The sequence below is a fragment of the Aethalodelphis obliquidens genome, unplaced genomic scaffold (genome assembly GCF_003676395.1).
Source record: "Aethalodelphis obliquidens isolate GAN/ISIS:26980383/991018 unplaced genomic scaffold, ASM367639v1 scaffold53, whole genome shotgun sequence".
In the NCBI taxonomy this organism is placed as follows: Eukaryota; Metazoa; Chordata; class Mammalia; order Artiodactyla; family Delphinidae; genus Aethalodelphis; species Aethalodelphis obliquidens.
In genome coordinates, this window is record NW_020837997.1 from 12,462,202 (window position 1) to 12,484,748 (window position 22,547).

General features: G+C 63.1%; 1 protein-coding gene across 7 annotated transcripts in view; it reads right to left on the bottom strand.

Annotated features, from left to right (window-relative positions):
• PIP5K1C (phosphatidylinositol-4-phosphate 5-kinase type 1 gamma) overlaps nt 1–22,547 on the bottom strand; it is a 60,063-nt gene that overhangs the window by 11,866 nt on the left and 25,650 nt on the right. For 6 of the 7 annotated variants that reach the window (XM_027085591.1, XM_027085588.1, XM_027085590.1 and 3 more), the window contains exons 2-12: nt 19,359–19,390; nt 17,841–17,933; nt 15,856–15,986; nt 14,900–15,017; nt 9,638–9,790; nt 8,035–8,334; nt 7,096–7,301; nt 5,305–5,388; nt 4,022–4,070; nt 2,065–2,149; nt 250–411 (exon numbers count right to left, since the gene is read on the bottom strand). In XM_027085591.1, coding sequence (XP_026941392.1) covers nt 250–411; nt 2,065–2,149; nt 4,022–4,070; nt 5,305–5,388; nt 7,096–7,301; nt 8,035–8,334; nt 9,638–9,790; nt 14,900–15,017; nt 15,856–15,986; nt 17,841–17,933; nt 19,359–19,390 — 1,413 coding nt within the window. The remainder of the gene's footprint in view (nt 1–249; nt 412–2,064; nt 2,150–4,021; nt 4,071–5,304; nt 5,389–7,095; nt 7,302–8,034; nt 8,335–9,637; nt 9,791–14,899; nt 15,018–15,855; nt 15,987–17,840; nt 17,934–19,358; nt 19,391–22,547) is intronic. The other variant, XM_027085585.1, reaches the window with a different exon arrangement.

The window sequence follows — 22,547 nt, forward strand, 5'->3', positions numbered from 1 at the left end:
GGGGTGGGCGGGGAGGCAAAGTCTATGTTCAACCTTCACTGTGGCTCTTCCGGGGGCCCCGTCCCAGCTGCTCCCCACTTCCCAGCTGGGTTCCAGTCACCGCCCCTTCCCATCCAGGCTAGGCCCAGCTGCAGGGGCTGCTTCCTCCTGTTGGACTGCTGCTGTTGCTCCCTGAACCCCTCCCTTCCCAGCCCCCCAGGGACGACGCCTTGCCCCAGGGGCCCCCTTATCTCCCAACCGCCTGCTCACCTTCATCCTCCAGTGTGGGGTAGCTGCGGGCCCCCCGCAGGTCGTACTGCGCGTCCTCCCGCTCGCTGGGGATCTGGCTGGCCGAGAAGGCGGCGGTGGGCCCCAGGGGCTTGACGGCCAGCAAGGCACCGCGGCCCTTCTTGGACGGCGAGGACTTGAGGGCTGCAGAGGAAGGGCGGTTGGTGCTTGGGTGGCAGCACCGAGGCCGGGCCCTGCAGCCCCCGGTGCCTCCGTTGTACAAAAGCCTGGCTGCCACCCCCCCACCCCGCCCCACCTCCAGCCTGTCCCCCAGTGCTCTTCACTCTTGGTGGAGAAAGCCTGCCCTGCTTTCCACCCGGCTTGCCTCGGGAGGTGCCAGGAGCCCCAGGTACCTGTCCTGCCTGTCAAGAGAGATGGGATGAGCCCCCGGGGATCCAGCACTCCCACCCCGGCCCCCAGAAACAGCAGCAGACCAGCAGCTCCCAACACTTGCCACGCACTCTGGGGCCTCACCCACTGTGTCGCAGCCCACCCGGCCACGGCCCCGCCGCTGACATGGAAGTCAAGGCCTGGGACAGTGGGGCTCAGCACCAAGGGTGTGGCTCCCATGCAGGCTGCAATGGCCTGGGGAACGCAGCTCAGCTCTCGGGGCCCCCAAGTCCTTGTCTGCAACATCAGGGTCAGGGGAGGCGGGTAAACCCCGAGACGCCCTCTGCGCCCCGTCAGGACCTGTCACCACCCTCTCCCAGCGGGCCCTGTGACCTCTGCCCCCAGCATGGCGAGCTTAGCTCCCGCATACAGTAGGCGCTCGGTTTGCCTTAGGTACAGCCATCCAGTCCCTGGAGGCCGGCACTCCCTGGACCACAGCACCCTGAGAAGGTTCCAGGAAGAGATGTACTGGTAAAGGTTAACAACCGGCTCTCTGGGGACAGAGGCTGGGTTTGTGGTATTTGCCGATTTCCATGGTGTAAACGGTCCCTCCACAGTCAACCTCAGCGTACAACTAGATGTCACAGAACGTGGAGCTGTGCCGAGAGCCAGCTGCAGGTGACCGGCGCTGGCTCATGGCCCGCACACATCTGGCCCAGGCAGTGAGAGCAGCCCCCCAGCTGAGAGCCAGACACTGGGCCTGCCCCTTCCCACTGCCTGCGTGGAGCCCCCATGGAGTGCAAGGCCTGGACAGTAAGGTGCACACCAAGACCACCCCCACGCCCACAGACGCTTACTGAGCACCTACTGTGTGCCAGGCCCCGAGCTGGACGCTGGGGACGTGGAGTGACCAGAGTGAACAAGCACCCTGCCTTTTGGGGGTAGGTGAGGGGTTGGGGGGACGACGACAGACACGTAGGGAGAAAGACCCCTTCAGGCCCCACGTGGGGTCCGGCCTGGGGTGCACCAGGGTCTGTGACTCTGGAGGCCCAGCACGGACATGGGACCTCCAGAGGCCACCATGGGCCATGGCCACCACGATTGCCCTGCGCCCTCCCCGACGACGCCCAGTTGGGCTGATGACTGGCCGGCTTCCGTGTGGCAAGGTCCCATTTCCTTGGCAACGGTGCTTCCCCACTGATCGCGTGCGTAAACACACCTCCCCCTCCTGGCTCTGTACAGATGGGGAAACTGAGGTGCGGAGGGGGCATCACTTGCTCAAGGCTGAGCGGGAAGGAGAGGACTGGGACTGGGCGGGCGCCACCCCCACTGCCCTGTGCCCTGGACCAGGTCCCCGCCTGAGGCCCAAGGCTGGCTGAACACAGGACCAGCGCTCCAGGTTTACCCTGCCCTTGATCTTCCGCCCTCTTCCCTCCACGCCCCCACCCAGAGGGCCTGGGCACTCACAGGAGTTCTTCCGGAAGACCGTGTTGCTCATGAACTTGAAGAAGCGCTCGGCGTAGAAGCTGGGTCGGTGCACAGAGATGGTGTCCTGGGAAGGGAAGTAGGGGCCCGAGGGCAGGCAGGTGTGAGTGCTGTGGCCCCATGGAGGCTCCCGTGTCGGGGGCGGGATGTAGCCTCTGTGGGGAGGGGACCCAAGGAGCAGGTAGGGACAGGGAAGCAGGAAGATGGTTTCCTAATAATCGCATCTGTAATTTTAACTTTTTGAACCATGTTTCAAAGAGGTGAACAGGTAAGTATTAAAATCAAGAAACCGGAAAGAATCTCTAAGGCAAGGGTAGGGGAGAGCGCGGCCCGCGCCTGCTTCGAAAGCTGGGTTGCAGGCCTGTCCCTGTGGCTGAGGGAGGCTGGCGTCCTCGGGGCAGGCAGGCCCGGCGTCCTGCACTCAGGTGGGGGCGGCCCTGGCCACGCACTGCTCCTCATCTGTGCCACGCGGAGACTGGAGGCTGCCGGCCTCGCCAGGATGTAGGGACGTGAGGCAGGGAGCCCGGCACACGGTCGGGGCGCGATACGGGCTGGGCCCCTGGACGGACACCCTTGCTGTCCCTGGGATCCAGTCTCCTCGCCCGCTATGGCACGGTCTCCCTAGCACTGCTGACAGCAGGCCGGTCGTTCTCTGGGGGCCGTCCTGGGCATTATGGGGTGTGGAGCAGCATCCCCGGTCCCCACCCACTCGATGCCAGGAGCCCCCCAGTGTGACCGCCACAGATGTCCCCTGACACCGCCCGGTGTCCTCCCCCGGCTGTAACATAACAGAACCCATCTGGACATGTGGCCTCCCACAACGAACGCTGCACTCTATCCTTGCCTGCGTGGAGGCGTGGCCACATGGCCACATGACCACGTTCCGGCCGGCTGGCGAGCTGAGATGAGCTGAGATAACGGAAGAGTCTCTCCGCCCTGAGAGGAAGGGCGCCCCTCCCTCCGGCTGGGGCCAGGGGCTGAGGACAACGCCTGGGGGTGTGCAGCAACACACAGGAAGAACCTGGCCCCCAACACTGAGGGCCATCCTACTGGCCCCAGGATGCTCACACCTGGACGGTTACTTCCATCAACATTTGAGGCTCCTGGGGAGTCGACCCAAATCCTCTGATGGGGGTCGCGGCCGCCCAGCTGTAACCTGGACCTTCTCAGCGCTTATTCCGGAAGGTCCCCCAGACCCTCCAAACGCTGAGTGGTGGGCGGGCTAGTTAGGATGCTGCATTTTACAGACTGCAGGCACACACACAGCCCTTAGCACTTGAGTGAGAGCTGGCCTGCGGGGGGCGGGGGGGCCCATGGGAGGAGAGGCCTCCGCCTGAGGGTCCACAGCTGGACCAGGGGTGCGCGGGCTGCCTCGGGCCCACAGGCAGGCTCTGTTTAGCCCCAACTCTTGGTCCTCACAGTCTTTTACATTCTGAAGTAATTCACTGCAAGTGTTCACGGGTTGGCTGCGCTCACAGGAAAACATGAATTTCAAGCTTTTCTCAAATAACTGAGCCGGTCCATCTAAGCAGGCCCCACCCCCATGGGGCAGCAGGGGTCAGAGTTGTGCAGTATTGCCCCCAGGGTGCAGCTGAGGCCCAAGACGCCCTCCACATCACACGTTCCCAGAATGCTCTCTGCCTGGCCGGCCCCTGACTCTCCGGGTCAGCCTGTCCTTGGGAATCCTTCCCACTCAGCTCGGGGCCCCCCGACCCGCTCCAGGAAGCCTTCGTGTACCGCTCACGGATGGCTCGGACCCCTCGTTGAGGATCCTGCAGCTGCCTTGCTTCCTCATCTCAGCCCGGACCCCTTGGCCCATGACTGTGGCTCCAGAAAGGGGGACGCATCTCTCAGCTCTTTAGCACCTGTGCCTGGCCCAGGGAGACGGTCGGTGCGTTTGTGGACGGATGGACGGAATGAACGAACAAACGATGCTCACCCCATCATGGACGAGAGCCTTCCAGGTGTGTTCCAGCTTCTTGATGAACCTGCAGAGAAGAAAACGCCCAGAACGTCAGCCAAACCTTCAGGTCCAGGGGTCCTCTTCTGGGCAAGCCCATTCCAGGGGACACTGTTGATATCTAGGGACGTTTGTGGTTAGCACGGGTGGGAGTGTTCCTGGCATCAAGGGGGTAGAGGAGTCCTGGTCTAGAGCAATGAGGCCACCTGTTGCATCAGCCAGAGGCCACCTCCCCTTTCCTGCCCCCTTGACCGCCCCCCCCACCTGCTGGCTGCTCCCACCACATTCTCTGGGGGTGGCAGTGGAAAGGTCGTGGTACATAGCCCCCCGTGCGGGACAGAGCCCACCCTTCCTCTCTCCCACGGGCCAGGCTGAGCCCGGCCCCTCGCTGCTGGAGTGAGCGCCCTGCACCATGACCCCCAGCTAGGCCCCGCCTGACACCGGGGCTGGGGAGAATGTTGCCTCCTCCAGGCAGCCTTCCTGGACACCTCTAGGCTGCAGGGGGAAGGAGCCCCTCCCTTGGCACACACCTCCGCCTCAGGGTGAGCTCCCCTCGCCCCACCCGGGGCCTCTGCAGAAACCCTGGAGCTGCCTGCTCCTGCTCCAAACGGAAGGGAGACGCCTGCAGGGGGTGGGGTCAGCCCTCAGGAGAGGAAACAGGCTGCAAACATCAGCCGTCTGATGGGCAAGAGGTGACCAGCAGGCAGAGGAGTCACCCAACGCCAAGTGGAGTTCCCGGCATGGGGTGGGGTGTGGACGGGAAAGGGGGACCGCCACGGCCACAACCTGCCTGTCACGCCTGGACTGTGTGTAACTCCTTCGATAAAAAACTAACAAGAGACGCTCACTGCTGTAAGCGTGCAAAGCACAAGGCACGGGTAACGGAGCTGCCCGTCACCCAAGAGCGTCTGGTTCCTTCGGCTACACCACGCTCGTGTCCACACTCGAGACCACACAGCACACGGCATCGGCTGTGAGCATTTATTTCTGGAAGTGTAGGAACCTTCCAGAGATGTTGCGCTTCCCAGCCACAGGGTGTTTCCGTCTTGCTCTGTTCCGCCCAGCACTTGGCACACGGCAGGGCCCACAGTCAGTCAGCTGGCGACACCTCACCCACCACCCAGCCCTGCACTGGCCCTGACCGGGCTCTCACTGGGGAGTGGGGAGACAGGGTGGGGGCAGGCACCCACCCGTGGGACCGCAGGCTGGAGGGGGCACGGGCTCCCACCTGGAGGACCACAGGATGGGGGGCGGGCACCCACCTGTAGGACTGCAGGATGTCGATGATACCAATGTGTAGCAGAAGCCGCTCCCCGCGGCCGTTCACAGCGGGGATCCCGCCCATCCTGGGGAAAGGGGTCGAGAGTATCAGCACCTGCAGAGCTGCCTCAGGGGCAGGCCTGCCTGTCAGGGGCACAGGTTGGAGGTGGCCTGGAGCCCCGAGCCTGGGGCCCTGGGCCTGGTCTGGGACTTGCAGGGACAGAGATGGAGGGAGACGCAGGCAGGACTGATGGGGCCTGGGGCTTGAGGATCCACACGCTCCCTGTAGATGGCAGCCTGGCTGGACCCTCAGAGGGGGTCCAGGCACCTGGGAACCCCACCCTGGTGAGGGGTCGAGCAGCTCTTCCGGCCAGCTCACCAAGTCAAAGCTGGAGGCCACAGGGTGCAGAGGAGTCCCGGCCATGAGACCCAGATGTGCGCACCCCCACACGTGCACATGCGGAACTTGCACACACACGTAGGCACACGCACACATGCCCGCATGTGCACGTGCAGGCTCCCGGGCAGGACCAGACTTCTAGGTGCAACCTGGAGAGTTAATGGCCTCATGCAGCCCCAGGCTGAGCCTGCCCCGCGCACTTAGCGAGGTTGCACGATGCAGCAGCTGTCCTGCAGTCATTAGGGCCCCAGAGGCTCTGCCAGCCACACTCCACACCCGAGCTCACCTGCACGCCCTGCCATCTCGCCTGGCCTGGCACCAACCCTACGAACGCCACACGGCTGAGCTCCGGGCCAGCTCGTGTCCTCCCAGCCTCAGCCCAGTCAGGGCCCTTCAGCTGGCGGCCCAGTGTGGTGGCCAGGCCGGGGTCAAGCCTCGGCCCGTCCCCCAGCTGGCTGTTGCACCCTGACGGCTAGCCCCACCTCTGAGCCTCCTTTTCCCAGCTGAAGACATGGGGATGCCACCCTCCTCCTCCAGGGCCCCCTACCCCCCAAGGACTGAACAGGGTCCGGAAATGGAGGGTGCCGCCAGTTCCCGGCATGGTCAATGCCTGGTGATGAGGGGACAATCGTGACACCTGTCCACAGCAGCCGTTTCCATCTGGGGCGACTCTGTCCTCAGGGGACAGTGATGCTGTCTGGGGACATGTGTGGTTGTCACGACTGGAGGGCAGGGATGCTGCTCCACCCACCACAGTGCTCAGGACGCCCCAGAGAAAGTGACCGGACCCTGAACGTGAGAAGCACAGGGTGGGTGGTAGGGATACTCTGTGAGTATGTCAGCGACCGCGCCCAAGCCCCCAGGGCAGGACCAGGTCGGCCAGGTGGTGGGTGGGGTCAGGGGACGCACTCCTCTCTGGACCGGTCACCCCTCACTGCCGCCTGGCATCGCCAGGGAAGGACCGTTCTCAGCCCTGCCCCCGGTGGGTCCCGGGTTTGGTATCTTCCACCTTCTCCGGGGGGCCGTCTTTCAACACTTTTCCAGCTTTGCTGCCTACGGTGGCGCTTTAACCCACCCTGGGGCCCAGCGGGAGGGAAGGGGATCTGTGCTTCCCACAGGGATGGCCAATGACCTCCATCTACTGACTGACTGATCTGGACGCCCTGGTCAGAACACCTGGCCACAGCTGTGTGTCTGCCGTCCACCCCTCGGGGCACGGGGGGCTGGGGGATGGGTAGGCGCTGCTGTCCGCTTGACAAACCAGGAACAGGCCAGACCCTGGACTCGGTCGTATCCCTCTCACCTTCCTCACGACTCCCCCCGCCCGCTTCTCGCCTGGCAAGGGGGCCGGGGCAGAGATGAGAACGGGAAGCCCCCGAGCCCTGCCACCTACGTGTCGTCCGTCTCGATGGCCTCCCCGCGCGCGGCCCCGCCCTGGATGGACTCCATGGCCGTGGAGTAGAGCGCCTTCTGGCCCAGCGGCCGCTTCTCGTCAGCGGTGCTCTGGGCGCCCTCGGCCTGCCGCTCACGCTCCTGCTGGTCGATGTTGTGCACGCCCAGGAGCAGGCTGTAGTCCATGATCTTGAAGCTCTCCAGCACCTGTGGGGCCGGGGGTCAGGGGGAGGCGCCAGCTGCCCCCCAACCCCCACACCCCACCCCCATCTGGGTCTGTGTCCACTCAGTCCCCACAGCCAGGTGGGAGGCCCCATCCTCATCCCACTGGGGACCCCAGCGGTGGGCCTGGGGCACAGCTTCTGACTCGAGGCCAGGCCGCCCTGGCCCTGGTTCAGGAGCCTGGTTCTCTGGTCCTGCTGCAGGCCCCAAGGTGCAGCCCAGGACGGGGACACCCGGGCCCTGGGGGGTGGGCTCTTGAAAGCCGTGGGGCCCTGAGGTGTCTGGTGGTTTTCTGGGGAGGGGTCTGGGAGCCGGGGTGCAGAGGGGACCCTGGAGGACCCAGGCCTGGCCTGAGCCCTGCCAGGCCTCCGTATCCTCGCCTCTGAGGCCGAAGGGGGCGCGGGCAGACTGCAGTTGCAAGGCCTGCGAAGGGCCTGGCGGGTTTTCTTTTTTCCTAAGAAGCACCTGCCCATGGAGGGCAGCTTGGAGCCCGCACAAGCCTGATCTGAGGTGCGCTGTAAGGTGAGGGCCCTCCCTGAAAACACCAGGCTGCTCCTGGGGCTTTGTTTCGGCAGCAGGAACGCAGCCTGAGGTGGGGCTGGGGCAGGGAGGGAGCGCGTATCTCGAGCTCACACTGCGTCCCCACTTTACAGGTGGGAAAACCGGGTCTCAGAGATGGAGGCCCCGTAATCACGGCCCCGGCCAGGCCCCTCCTCACCAGGCAGTCGCGCTGCAGCGTCTTGACGAGCGCGGAGAAGGTGTCGGCGTCGAGCATGAGCCCCTCAGGCATGTCCTGGATGAAGTCCAGGTCTTTGTAGGTGGGGATGCTCTTTTCCTTCTCCTTCTTGCTGGCCCGCCGCTTGTACGTGGAGCCCTTGAGGTCGAACTTGAGGTGCATCCTGACCACGCGCGGCAGCACGTTGTTCATCACCACCACGCGTATGTTCTTCCCGCCCGACTGCACACAGTACAGTCCGTAGAACTTGGGCAGCAGCGTCCGTGGGTTCTGGTTGAGGTTCTGGGGAGGAGAGGGTCACTGGAGATGACGCCGGGAGCTGTGCCCGCAGCCTGCACGGCACCCTGTCTGCCCCACAGATCTCAGGCCAGAGGCCACCTCCTCAGGAAGCCCACCCTGACCACCTCTCCCAGGCTCGTTCCTCTCTCCGCGCCCCCAGCACCCTGACTGTACAGCCAGCCAGATGAGTTCGCCATCACCCCACCTGGAAGAGCCAGGAGGATCTGTTTCTACAGAGTCAGGCCCAGCGAGAGACAGCCTTTCCATAAAGGGCCCCAGGGGATGCTGCCGAGGTGTCTGGGCCCGGCTTCCCACCAGGTCAGACCCAGGTGTCCCACCTCCCCAGCCCAAACTGGGGGGATGGCGGGCATGGCCTCCAGGCGTGTCCAGGGCAGGGGTCAGCAAACTCCGGCCCGAGGGCCAAATCCAGGCCACTTGTCTTTGTACAGTCGGGAGCTAAGAATGGTTTTACATTGTTAAAAAAATAAAAGAAAAACAGCGTCCTGTGACATGTGAACATTACGTAAAGTGCTCACGTCAGTGTCCAGAAGAGAAGCTTTACTGGCACTCGGCCATGGCTACTGGCTCTCGCCTCGTCTGTGGCAGCTCTCTCGCTGCCACGGCAGAGCTGAGCCGTGGAGACAGAGGCTGTCACTCACAAAGCTGAAAATGTTTACTGTCTGGCCCTTTACAGAACAAGTTTGCTGACCCCGTGAGCTAGGGGAGCCGGGGGTCTCACCCAAGATCATGCACGGCTGGGGTGGGTGGTGCACCCCACAGGGAGAGATGGGTCACGACCTGTGCAGAGCTGCCCGGGGCCTCTGCCCCTGCCCACATCTGTGTGTGTATCAGGACCCCCGCTACTGCAGGCCAGCAAGTCTGAGGCTCCTGCTCCCACCCCCGCCCAGCGGCCCAAATGCCAGCTGGCAGCCAGGCCCACCTCCCCAGCGCCTCTCTGAGTCACCGGCTGTTGAGACACGAGGCGCGAAGCCATGATTTCTAGGACCCATGACTCAGGGCAGTGGGCTGGGGGGATGGCCAACAGGGCCCAGATGGCTGTTCCTGCCTGCCACGTGAGGGGGTCCTGCGGGTGGGGTTCAGTGACCCAGGACGGCCTGCCTGGAGGGGATGGTGCCCAGGGTGGGTGGTGCCGGGGTGTGTGTGCGGGGGGGGAGGGAGATGCTGGTGCCCGGGGGTGGGGGGTAGTGCTGGTGTGGGGGGACTAGTGCCCACGGCTCCTCGGGCAGAGGGAGGAGGAGGGTGTGAGGTCGGGGGCGCTGGGGCTGGAGGGGCACGGCGCTCCCACCATGTAGTAGCCGGGCAGCAGCTTCTGCAGGAACTCGGCCTCCTTGTGCATCACCGTCTTGATGATGAACTCATCGTCGCTGGTGACGTAGAACAGGGAGCCGCTGGCACCAGGGTTGGACAGCTCGATGAGCGGCTCATTGCACAACGAGTACTGAAAAGGGGGGCAGCGAGTGGGCGGGGTGCTCACCAATCCCCACCCCCCCAGGGGCCGGCAGGCAACCCCGAAACTGGTCACCGTCAGCTCCATTTTACAGACAAGGCCACTGAGGCTTGGAGAGGGGGACGGTCTCGCCCAAGGCCACACAGCAAGGATTTGAGCCCGGGCTAAGCCTGCAGCCTCAGTGCTGACCCACTAGAGTGTGTTCCCTCTCCTGTGAGGGACAGACACCTGGCCATATGGGGAGCCGACACACCTGGCCACGACTTGCCTCCCAGCCTCCCTGCAGCTACGACGGTCAGCTCTGACCCGTGAGCCGTAAGCACAGGCTGCCGCGTGGGACTTGGGAGAGGCTCTCTAAACGGGTGGCAGGAGCTGGCGCACCTCCTGTCTGAACCCCTCTCTCCTCCCCATCTGAACCCCGCAGCCGCACTGGACCACGCGGTGGCCTTGGGGGTGGAAGCCCAGCACCGGGAACGGCAAAAACAGAAGCTGCGTGCCTGGTGAGCAGCCCCACCCCGGCCCCCCGGACACCCTGGCCCCTCCCACCTCTCTTCCCCACCTCCTAGTCCCTGACACCCACGTTCCACCTCCGCGATCACTGCCCATCGTCCCCGCGCACCCCCTCCGCACCATTAGATGGTAAGTTCTAGGGAGACAAGGATATCTACATGATTTGTTCACATAACAAAAGGGGTTCCCAGCACATACTTCAGTGCCTGGCACAGAGTAGATGCTCAATTGTTAAGCAAATGAATGAAAAGCAAGGCCTGCAGGCCTTTTCAGCTGAGTCAATGAAGTACTTTTTGGAGTTGAGGCTGTCTGGGTCAGGTTTTCTGTCTCTTGCACCCCCCAAATCCTAATTGAGTACCGCTGGTATACACAGCGTGGAGGACGGGCCCCCTTTCCTATCCACAGAGAAAAGCAGGGAGACAGACACAGGACCCCACTGCCCTAGGCCCAGCTCCTGGATACAACTACACCTGACGCCACAGCTGCCCCTGGATGTTCAGGCCCCTAAGCCAAAGGCTACCCTGTGTCCACAAGCACTAGGTGTGGGGGTGCTCACAGCCGGAGCCCACTGACAGCCAACCCTGGATCCCACCCGCCATCACCCCTTCCGAGCACGGAGCAGGACTGCACTGCCTGGCTTCTCTGGGGTGGGGTGACGCTGTCTGACAAGCACTGCCCAGTGAGCTGTGAGCACAAGTGGTGGGTCATCCCCAGGCTGGAAGATGTAAATGCTGCTGTGTGCCTTCCAGAACTCTCCCTCTGCCTCGGAGGCCAGACGTTTGGGGTGGGAGCTGCTTCGTCAGCCTAGTGTGCCAGTGATGAGCACAGCCCCTAGTCAACCCAGGGCGGACACAGAGTGTGAGCAAGAAACACACCACTGTCATTTTAGGCCACACGGATGCAGGGGTCTGTTTCTTACCCGGCATAATCTGCTCCGTGCTGACTGATACATGCTGTTCCCAGTGCTCCTGTTTCTCACGTATTACTGACTCTCAGGAGCACCAGCAGAGGCAGACTCAGGTCCAAAGGAGGAGAGGGGCCTTCCTCAGTCCCTTGACCAAAAGCCAACTGCCACTTTCTCAGTACTACCTGACACCCAAGCATATTTCCATGCACCCCCTGGTCTGCTGGTGCCTGACCTCAGCCTTGAGAGGTAGGAGCCGGCAGTTTTATTGCCCCCACTCAGTGTGATGGAGGCAGAAGCCAGCTCATACGGCAGTCAGCACAGTCAGGATATGCCAGCTAACAAGCAGCCCCCAGACAGCACTCACAGTGCGTCTGCTGTGGGTCAGCTGGGGCTGTGTTCTTCGCTGTCACTCAGGGGCCCAGGCGGGGGCCACCCCAAGTGAGGCACTAACACTTCCGGCATCTCTCCTGGAGTGGTGGGGGGACAGTCAGTCCAGCCCAGTCTTAGCACCGGGGACACAGCAGTAAACAAAACAGTCCAAATCCTTGGCTCCTGGAGCTGACATTCTTTTTTTTTTTTTTAATTTATTTTATTTTTAGTTTTGGCTGTGTTGGGTCTTCATTGCTGTGCGCGGGCTTTCTCTAGTTGTGGTGAGCGGGGGCTACTCTTCACCGTGGTGTGCGGGCTTCTCATCGCGGTGGCTTCTCTTGTTGTGGAGCAGGGGCTCTAGGCTCGCGGGCTCAGTAATTGTGGCGTGTGAGCTTCAGTACTTGTGGCTCACAGGCTCTAGAGCACAGGCTCAGTAGTTGTGGCACACGGGCTTAGTTGCTCTGCAGCATGTGGGATCTTCCTGGCCCAGGGCTCTAACCCGTGTCCCCTGCATTGGCAGGCGGGTTCTTAACCACTGTGCCACCAGGGAAGCCCTGGAGCTGACATTCTAGTTGAAGCCAGACAGATAAATAAAGTAATACACAGTGTGTCAGATGGTGACAAAGGGCACAGAGAAACATCCCTCGGTTGAAAGGCAGACGTGCTGGAGGCAGTTACGGTGATCAGGTGGCCAGGAAAGGTGTGTCCCCTGAGGAGCCAACATCGAGCAAAAGAATGTGACTGAGCCTGTGCAAAGGCCCTGAGCGCGTGCAGATGGTGGAGGACAGCATAGGGAGGAGGCCGGGTGGCCAAGGGGATGGTGCAGCGGAGTTCGGTTGGGAAGGGAACCAAGGAGGCCAACCTTTATTCCGAGTGCGGGGACAGCTAGGGAGTGACATGGTGTGATCTGTGCCTTAAGAGGCCCCTCTGGACTTTGGGGGTGCGAGCCCGACGGGGTGCCCAGGTGGGCAGGGCGGGGGCTGGCCAGGGGCATCGGTGGAGGACGAGGAGTGGCCAGATTCCGATGCATCCGACAGCAGGGCTGGCCGTGGGAGCAAGAGCAGCTCAGGGAAGGCTCGGACGGGGCCAAGGGGCGTGCAGCTGCGGCCACAGCCATTGTCCATCCCCGCTCCGCCTGTAGCCACTAGCCACAAACATCCACAGCACAGAGGCCCTGCCCAGGTGCCCCACCCTCCTTGCGCTCCGCCAGGCATGGGCCCGCAGCCACCGCCGGGCACCTCTGGGCACAGACTACAGTGAAGCACCCTGCAGGAGAGCAGGGACGTCGAGCGGAAAACCCAGCAGAAGGGAGTGTCCAGTTCTGTACAGGATAGATCTACGGGAGGAGAAAGTTCGGGAACCAGATGGCTGACAGCAGCTGCCCTGGTGAGCAGCTTGGTCGGGGCCGTGGGTCTTGGGCCTCACTAGGCGCCACTGCCGAGGGGCAGGCGGGTGACAAGCAGGGGCTCCTGAGCCAGGTAACCCACCGTCAGGACGGGGTCATGGGCAGACGACCCCCGATTCAGGAAACAGCCCGCCACCCCACCCCACCCCCATGCCCTGCTGTCCTGAGCTGAGATTAAATGACATTTAACCCCAGGAGAGCACAGGGGTCTCACAAGGGGTGAGAATGGCTATGCACAAAAAAACTCGGGCCTGGTGCCTTCAGCTGGGGCGGGGGGCGGCAGCCAGGGGCCGAGGCCGTGACCGTGGAGGAGAGGGGAACCCTGGGGGAGGCAGAGCCGGCGAGGGAGGCGGGGACAGTCCGGGCGCCCGGTCCATCCCTGACCCGCCGCGCGGGCTTCACTCCTGCAGCTCGGAGCAACCCGGCCCACAGGCTGAGGGGCTCCACTTGCCCTCCGCACGGCACCCACTTCCTTGCCGTGTTTCCCAGCTTGCTCCCCGACGGCCGACCCCAGCAGGCTCCCCGAGGCCCTGTCTGCAGCACCCCCAACCCCTCAGGCCCAGGATGGACACGCCTTAGGTCTGAACCTTCCAGCGAGTTTCCAGCCCGCCAGGGCCCCGTGGCCCAGAACACCCAGGCCATCTCCGCCCTCCTGCTGCCATTCCAGGCTCACGCTCCCTCCATGGCCTATGTTGGAGGCCGCAGGGCTGCTGCCTGCCTGTCCCTGGCGGTGTTGGTGGGAGTGGAGGTTAGGGAGAAACGAGAACACTCCCCGTCTGGAAGGAGCAGGGAGAATGAAGTTGAAGGTCGCCAAGGTGGGGCTGGGTGACCTCAGACGTCTGAGGTCCCTACACTTTACTTATCAAGTTCGAGATCAGGCCCCAGCCATCTCCGTGGCCCACCTCTGTGGACGTGGCAGTTCCACTGTCCACTCCCTGCTAATGGACACCGAGGCCATTTCTCCCCAACTGTGAACAAGGCCATAGGTCTCCCCTCCCGGTGACATGACAACACAGAGTCTGGGTAACCGGCGTCCTTTCTGCTGTAGAACCGCCAGGCTGCACACGAAATGCTCCTCCGCACGCCGCGGGGCTCGCAGACGAGGGAAGCTCTTCCCAGGGCTGGGATGGGGGAGGTCGCGTGGGACTCGGTGACTTCTGGGCACTGACCGGGCAGAGCTGGGGAGCCCCAGGTCACACGTGTCCCCGGCCGGAGCAAACGCTGGGCCTCCAGAAGGACGTGGCCCCGGCTCAGGGCACAGCCTTCCCACAGATTAAGACCCGAACAGGAGCAATCGGAACACGGTCAAGGCCCCCCAAACCCACGGATCGGGCCTCCCCGGAGACGGCAGGTGCCAGGAGGTCAGACGTGGGCGTCTTCGCAGACGCCGAGGCCTCCACGTGCAAAGTCACAACGTGTGACCAGGCGGGCCTGGAACAGACCAGCCGGACCTTCTGAAGTGGAGACTCTGGCCGATGACCCAGACGCTGCTGCCGTGAAGCCCCATCTGGACGTGACCTTCAGGAGTCCTGACAGGGATGCGAGGTCAGAGGGTCTGGCCTAGGTTTTGTTTTTTCTAACTTGAGAGACTAAAACCACAGCGGAGCCGGGAGGACAGAGTCCAGGCTGGTGGCCAGGAGCACAAGCATGGCCGGTGACGGGACAGTCCCTCCAGGATGAGTGCACAGAAGACTGTAATGTCTGGAAGGAACAGACGGCCCGGCCAACAGCCAGCGAGAACCAAGTCCGGCCCGCCCCGACTACAAACTGAGCAGGGAGCCCGGCGACGCTGCACCCACGTTCCTGCCCCACAGAGACCAAGAGGCAACAAACAGGTGGTGATCTGAGCCGGCGAGCCTGGGCTGGAGCCGGGGGCTGGCGACGCAGCAGCAGCCGAGGACACACTCACCAAGTAGTCATCCGGCCGGATCCCAAAGAGCTCCCGGAAGTAGCGGAAGGCGACAGGCGCGTAGGTCTTGAACCTGAAGTCCTGGAAGTGATGGGCGGGGGTGAGGTTGCTGCCTTCACTGCAGAGGAAGCAGGGGGGAGGTCTGTGAGGGACCTGCCTGCCCAGGCCCAGGCTCAGCCCCAAGGTCCCCAAAGAGCCAATCCAAAAAGCAACACGGGGCTCCCGATAGGACAAAGGGCCATGGCCAGCCTCGGGCTGTCCCCCAACAACCACCCTCCCTTCATCAGCAACAGAGCCCAAAGCATTGGGTGTACACATGGCTGCCCAGAATAAGACCACTGCCAGCCTCTCCCACAGCCTGGTGTGGTCAGGGAGCTGTGCTCAGCCAATCCCCTGTGAGTGGAGGAGAAATGATGTGGGTCCTTTCCTGGTCATGCCCTTAAAGGGCAAGGGCATGTGCTCTCCTTCTCCTCCTTCCTGCTATTGGAATGCAGGTGTGATGGCAGGAGCCTAGGCAGCCCCCGGGGGCCACTGGTAAGTAAAGCAGCATATTGAAGATGCTGGAGAAACCAGAAGGAATCCGGGCCCCCCAACATCACGGAGCCACCTGACCAGCCCTAGACTATCAGTGTGTGAGTGTGTCGCGCGCAAGCGCGCGCACACACAGGCGCACACACACACACACACACACACACACACACACGAGAAACAACAAACTTCTGTCTTTCCCTATTTTTAAAAGTCACCATTACATTGCGTCCCTGTGATTCAGCAGCAAACTAACATCCTGACACAGGGCTGGACCTCAAAACCAGGAGACCCCAGGAGGGGCCAGTGCTATTTTTGGCAGAGAAAGGAGCTGAGAGAACGGGAAGACTATTTCCTAGCACCGCTGTCTGCGAGCAGGGCGAGCTGCTGAAGGCACGGGAGCTGCCCCAGCAGGCCGGGCCAGGTACCTGGGGAAGAAAATGCTCTCCACCACGTAGAAGTCCTGCATGAGCACGTCGCGCTCCGGCTTGGAGCTCAGGTTGCCCACGGTGTAGCCAATGCCCAGCTGGATGGCCCCCTTCAGGGTGGAGGACGTGGTCTGCGGAGAAACCCAGCCACATCAAGACCCCCGGGGCCGGTCCCTGGCCCAGCCCTCGGCCGCCAGGGTGAGAAGCAAGGTGGGAGGCCCCCTTGGGACAGGGGGGCGGCATCTGGCCTGTCGCTCAGCCTGCACAACCACACAGCAAGGAAGTGGCCTGGCTGAGATGCCAACACCACCTGGCGCGGCCCCAAGGCCTGTTTTCTATCCAGCTTCTAGAAGGTTCCTACATCTCAAAACTGCCCCAACACAGCAAGGGTCTTTGGGGGATTTTGCCAGGGTTTCCTTTGCGGGGAGGGCACAATACACAGCAGTGCCCAGGCTGCACTTCCGAGACCAGGGTTCCATCTGTCCACCTACGAGGGGCTCTGCCTCTCTATTCCTCGGTCCCCACCCCGGTCGAGGATGGAGGTGACAGCGTCAGCCCTCCCGGGGCCACCCTCATGCCCGCCCACACTGGAGAAGCACCAGCTGCCTGTCCATCTGTCGGCACCGCCACTCATGTTACTGTCACTGTGAGCCCTAAGCAACGTGCCCACCACTGAGGAAAGACACCTCGGCCCCCAAGCCACTGACTCTGGTCCCCAGCACCCCCACTGCAGGAGCAAGCCCTTCCCCAGCACCCGCCTCTCTTCCTGACACCCCCCGCGAGCCACTCCCTCAAGATGCTACTGACTGAACACAGTTCTCCAGAGAAGATATGCAGACAGTCCACAAGCACAGGAGAAGGTGCTGAACACCACCAGCCACCAGGAAGATGCAAATCAGGACACAGTGAGACGCGCTTCCCACGTGCTGGGAGGGACAGAACCAGATAGACAGACAACAAGCACCATGGAGGCCCAGAGAGTGGAATCCTTGTGCTCGGCTGCTGAGAATGGAAAAAAGGGCAGCCGCTGTGGACAGTCTGGCAGCTCCTCCACTGGGTTACATATGGCTCTCATGGGACTCAGCGGTTCCACTCCTAGGTGTGCAGCTCAGAGAGAGAAGCACAGTCCACACGAAAGTACACAAACCTTCACAGCAGCACTACTCACAACAGCCGAAAAGTGGAAACAACCCAAGTGTCCATCGATGGATGGTAGATACACAAAATGCTTCCCCCTCCACACACGCGATGAATGCTTCCCCCGTCATCGCTCGGCCATGAAGAGGGGGGAAGCCCCGACACTCGCTACAGCGTGGACGGACCCTGAGAACACGATGCTCAGGGAGAGCAGCAGACGCAGAAGGACACACACGGTGTGATTCCACTGACAGGAAACGTCCAGAACAGGCAGATCCACAGGCACAGAGAGTGGGTTCCTCATTGTCAGGGGCTGGGGAGGGGGTGGAGGAGGCGAAGGGGTACGGGGCTTCTCTTGGAGGTTAACAGAAATGTTTTACAGTTGACCGTGGCAATTGCTGTACAGCTCTGAATACTCTAGAAACCACCTAACTGAACACTTCAGAAGGGTGACTCATAGGCTGCATGCACTGGCTCCCAGCAAAGCTGGTATTTTAGGAGGCGCAGCAAGGCGGGGGGAGGGCGGGGACCAGAGGCAGCGGGGCCCAGGGTGGCCTCTCACATCCCTGGCCCGACCCCTCCTCTCCTCAGCCCCACTTTCAGAGGGAAGGGAGGGAGCTGTGATTTCCTCTTGCCCAACGTCACACCCAAGGCCACAGATGACTCAAGGAGCCCGGCAGGTGGTACAGCCTCAGAGCACCTGCCGGCAACCAGCAACCGAGAGCAACTGTCTCCAGCCACCTAGTCTCCAGCCACCTACGGCCGCGGCCCACACCCGACCTTCAGGGCCCGGTGCACCCACAAGGATCCCTCGTCCCACCCCCACCGACGGAGGGCAGAGCAGGAACCTTCTTGTAGGTGGTTTCGCCGGATGCGTCCACACCCCGATGACCCAGCTTCTTCCCGTGGCCAGGGCCCGGCTGTCCAGTCATCAATGGGGCCTGGAGAAGAGGAAGCAGGAAGTGTTTAGAACTGGCAACGAGGTACTGCTGCAGGGGCCAGAGTGCTCTAGAAATCCTGCCGAGAAGGGGCTTCGTCGCCGCCCGGCCGGAGCCCAGGGCGGGGGCCGCTGGGGGCGGGATGCAGGGCACTCGGGCTCCACTCCCGGGGGGCCACCCCCAGACCAGGACTGCCGGCTCCTCTAGAAAGCAGGAAGGTCGGCAGCCCCGGCCCTCTGCAGGCGGGGGGAGAAGAGCCCCAATTTCAGGGTCTCCCCCAACCTGGCACTGCTGACTTGGGGCTGGTCACTCTGAAGGGGGCGTCCTGGGCGCTGTGGGGTGTGGAGCAGCATCCCTGGCCCCCCCCACTCGCTGCCAGGAGCCCCCCAGTTGTGACAACCACAGACGCCCCCAGACATGGCCAGGTGAGACCCTCTGGGCTGGAATGACTGCAAACAGCATCTCCTCCCTGAGGGAAGAAGTCCTGCTGGCCTGGGAGCAGGCTGGCTCCTGCCAGCGCCAGGGGACACATGTGGCATCCCAGCAAAGTCGTGTGGGAGCCGCTGGCCCCCGTGTGTGACATCACAGGGGGAGGATGGTGGATGGGGCAGTGAGGCCTGGAGGGACACAGGTGCCAGCTCAGGGCCGGGGCTCCACGAGTCACAGACATTTAAGAAGCACCTGCCGCCACCTGAAGGGCTCAGACCAGCCTGTTCTGCTGACCGCCAGGGGCCAGGCTCCGCTCAGGGAACGTTAGTTGCCAGCCCTGCTCCGCACCCATCTCTGGCTCCCCACTGCCTGCGGCCTGGACGCCCTCCGGGACCCCAGCAGGTGGACAAAGCTCACCTAAGAAGGACCTGAGTGCCCAGCTGCGTCCTGGGAGAGGAGCCTGGCTGGGAGGGAAGGCAGACACCCGGGCAGGGCGGGGGCTCCTGTGCACCTGGGTTGCCTCTAACCCGCTGTCCGCGGCTCCTTGGACAACAGGGCTCACAGACGCCCCTCGCAGGCGGCCTCCGGGAGTGACCGGAAACTGACCAGGGACTGGGCGCCAGGGGCTCACGCGAGCGGACAGGACTGGAGGGACCCGGACAGGTATGTGGGGCTGCTGGGGCGCCGTCCTGGAGGTGCGGCTGGCGGGCGATGGCACCACCCTCTCCAGGTCCCTTCCGCCTCCCCGCTCCCTGGACAGCCCAGGGTAGGATCCTCGGGGCCCTCCCGCCCGCCCCACGCCTCCCTGAAACTCAAGACGCTGGCGGGACAGACAGGTTTTCACCATCTGACGACAGTTGCTTATTTGCTTGGCCAGCATCTGGGGCCCAGAGAGGTGCAGGGAGATGCCCGAGGCCACGGAGCAGGATGCGGGCTGGGCCGGGCACTTCCGGTCCACCTTCGGGAGGCAGGCCAGGGTGGGGCCCATGGGACACTCACCTCCACTGGGGTCGTCTTCTTCGGGGCCGAACCTGAGGGGGAGAAGGGAGACTTCAGTCTGGTCATGGAGGTGCCACCATACACACACCCTGCGCCCCTGGCAAGGCCGTGAGGACCCCACATGGCCAACGGCCTGGGGACGTGATGCAGACGGGCTGGACGAGGGGCCCCGAGGTGGGAAAAGCTGCGGGAGCGACCACCACAACGTGGCTGCACAGACGGGGGGTGGGAGAGGGGAAATGGCACAGCCCACCGCCAGGAGGGCCCTGGGCGAGGGCAGGTGGTCGTCGCAGGGATGGGGCAGCAGCAGTAGGTGGCTGGGGCCCAGGCTGGAGTGACGGCGTGGCTCCCGAGGCAGCCGGGCCAGCCAAGGATGCTGCCTGGCTCCCAGCTGGGGTCTGGGGGGCCCAGGAGGCTCACGTGGGGAGGCCTCAGGCCAATCACTGACCCCTCTGACCTCGGTGTCCTCACCCAGAAAGCAGGCTTCTGCTGAGGATTATCTGTTCAGTGAGTGTGATCAGCAGATATCTGTCGCCCCAAGGATGTCCACATTCTGATCCCAGAATGGGCTTTAAAGGTGGGGTTAAGTTGAGGCCCCTGAGACGGGGATGACCCTGGATTCCCTGGGGGGCCCAGCGTCATCACAGAGTCCTTATAAGAGGGAGGCAGGAGGGTCAGAGGCAGAGAGAGACGGGAGATGCTGCGCTGCTGGCTGTGAGGATGCAGGAGGGGCCGCGAGCCAGGGGTGCGGCGTCTCTAGAAGCTGGAAAGGCGGGAACCGATGCTGCCCTGGAGCCTCTGGAGGAACCAGCCCTGCCCACGCCTGGATTTAGCCCCGTGAGGCCCGAGTCAGACTCCTGACCTCCAGGACTGTCAGAGAACCAATCTGTCTGGTTTCAGATCAAGTTTGTGGTGATTTGTCACAGCTGCAACAGGAAACTCAGACACCGGTATCTACCAGGTGTCAGCTTGGAGAGGGGAGGCAAGTGGTGACCAGGACAGTCTCGTCCCCCGCCTTCAAGGGCTCACAGCCCAGGGGGAGCAGAGAAGGGCCTGGACAGTGCAGCGAGTGCCAGCAGGATGACTTGGGGTGACAGGTGGGGGGTCAGATCAGCAAGGGAGGACTTGGGCTTTTACCCCAGGGAGGTGGGAGTCCTGCAGGACCGGGGGTGGGAAACACACCGGACCTGACTCAGGTGCCCTCTGGTGGCCGTGGGAGGACAGACAGGGTGAGGACAGAGCCGGGGACCAGTGGGGAGGGGACCGCGCTGGTCCAGGTGGGAGATGATGGGGTGGACCAGGGTGGCTGCTGTGGAGGGGTGAGTGAGAAGTGGGAGGATTCTGGTTAGCTCTGAAGTCAGGATAGACAGGCTGTGTGCACTGGGGGCGGAGTGAAGAAAAGTGAGGAGTCGGGAATGACTCAGGATCTTGGAGCGACTCACAGAAGGAGAGAGCTGCCTCGACCAAGATGGGGGACCCAGCAGGAGCAGGTTTGGGGGGTGGTTGGGTGCAGGGTGGCCATGCTGAGTGCGAGAGCCCTGTGAACCCCCTGCGTGAAGACGTCAAGGGGCAGCTGGACCCTGAGTCAGGAGCTCGGGGAGGCCCAGGCTGGAGACAGGGCTGTAGGCAGCTGTCCGGGGGTAGATGGGGTTCGAGCCCCAGGAGCAGACAAGGCCATCCAGGGAAGGTAGGGGTGGGGGAGGAGAGACGCCCACGGAGGGGGGGGGGGGGAACAAGGGCAGCCGGGGAGCAGCAGGCCCAGGTCAGGGGTCAGAACACCCACTCTATCCACCCGGCTTGGGCCAGGGCTGGGGGCTGGGGACTGACAGCGAACGGGCATTCGGCTTCCTCTGGGAGGATGAGAATGTTCTGGAATCAGTGGTAACGGCTGCACAACACTGTGCAAGAAACACTGAATTGTACACTTAATAGGGAATTTTATGGTATCTATGAATTATCTCTCAATAAAGAACATAAACCCAAGATGACACGGCCGTGGTACAGCCAGGCTGGACAGGGTAGGGACTCCCCGGAGTGCCCATCTCTGTGCGCGACCCCCAGAAGACAGGAAACTGAGGCCAGGTGGGCAGCCAGCTGGGCGCTTCGTGGCAGCATGGCCCACAGAAGGGAACCCCCACCCACACAGGACAAAGCCCACGGGCCCTGGAAGGCGCATACCACCACCACAACGGGAAACGCCAGCCACATGTGGGTCACAACAGTCACGCCCGCCGGCAACATGCGGGCCTCCCAGCCCGGGCTCCCTGGCCACAGGGACGAACCTGGGCTCAGCCCCTCCCGAGGCCCAGGGGGGTGGCGGAAGGTGCTGGAAAGCCGACATAATATTTTCGTTGGCTGTCCAACAGCAGAACAATGCATGGTTTTGTGTCTGGGGTGTGGGGGAAGGAAGAGAGAACAAGGCAGGAAGCGGCAGTGGACCATGCAGAACATTCCAGACTTCATCTGACCCCAGGCAGCCCCTTCTCGGCCCACCTGGGGCACCTGAGCCCACAGCCCAACCCCTGTGCCCACCCGATCCTCTGCAGCTCCCGGCCCCTCATCCCGGGGTCCAGCTGGTCCAACACGGTGGTCCCGATTCCCCCCCAAGCCCCAGCCCACCACCGAGGCCTCTGCAGTCTCAGGCCTGTGGGAGCGGCCTGGCCAACACCAGCATCGGACGCAAAGTCCCAGCCGGGTCCGCCCTGCCTGGGGACACTTGAGGGACTGACCTCAGGGTCTCCCCGCTTTGTGCCTGGATCTCACCCCCAGGCCCCCCTGCTTCTCCTGGCTGCTGAAGGGGGAGACCCACCCCACCCGGAATACCCCCAGGCGTGAGGCCAGGAGGGGCAGCAGGCAGGCTCCACGCTGGCCCAGGTCACAGGGCAGGGACAGAGCGAGGGGAGGACAGAGAATGGATGGAACACCGGGGACGGCGCCGCGCCCTCTGCCCGGACACTCTCCCCAACGTCCCCTCGGAGGGGCCTCCTCATGGCCTCCCCGGGTCCCGCCATCCACACGCTCTCACTCACTCTCTGCAATTCCCTTTTGGAACCTCGTCTGTCAGTCGCCCTCCTGACCAGGTGACCCTGTTGCCGGGGGCCATGCGGTTCCTGCACCCGCTTCCACCAGCCGGGCCAGGGGCGGCAGGGACCAGCCAAGATGTCGAACTCCTCCCAGCCCAAGATGTAA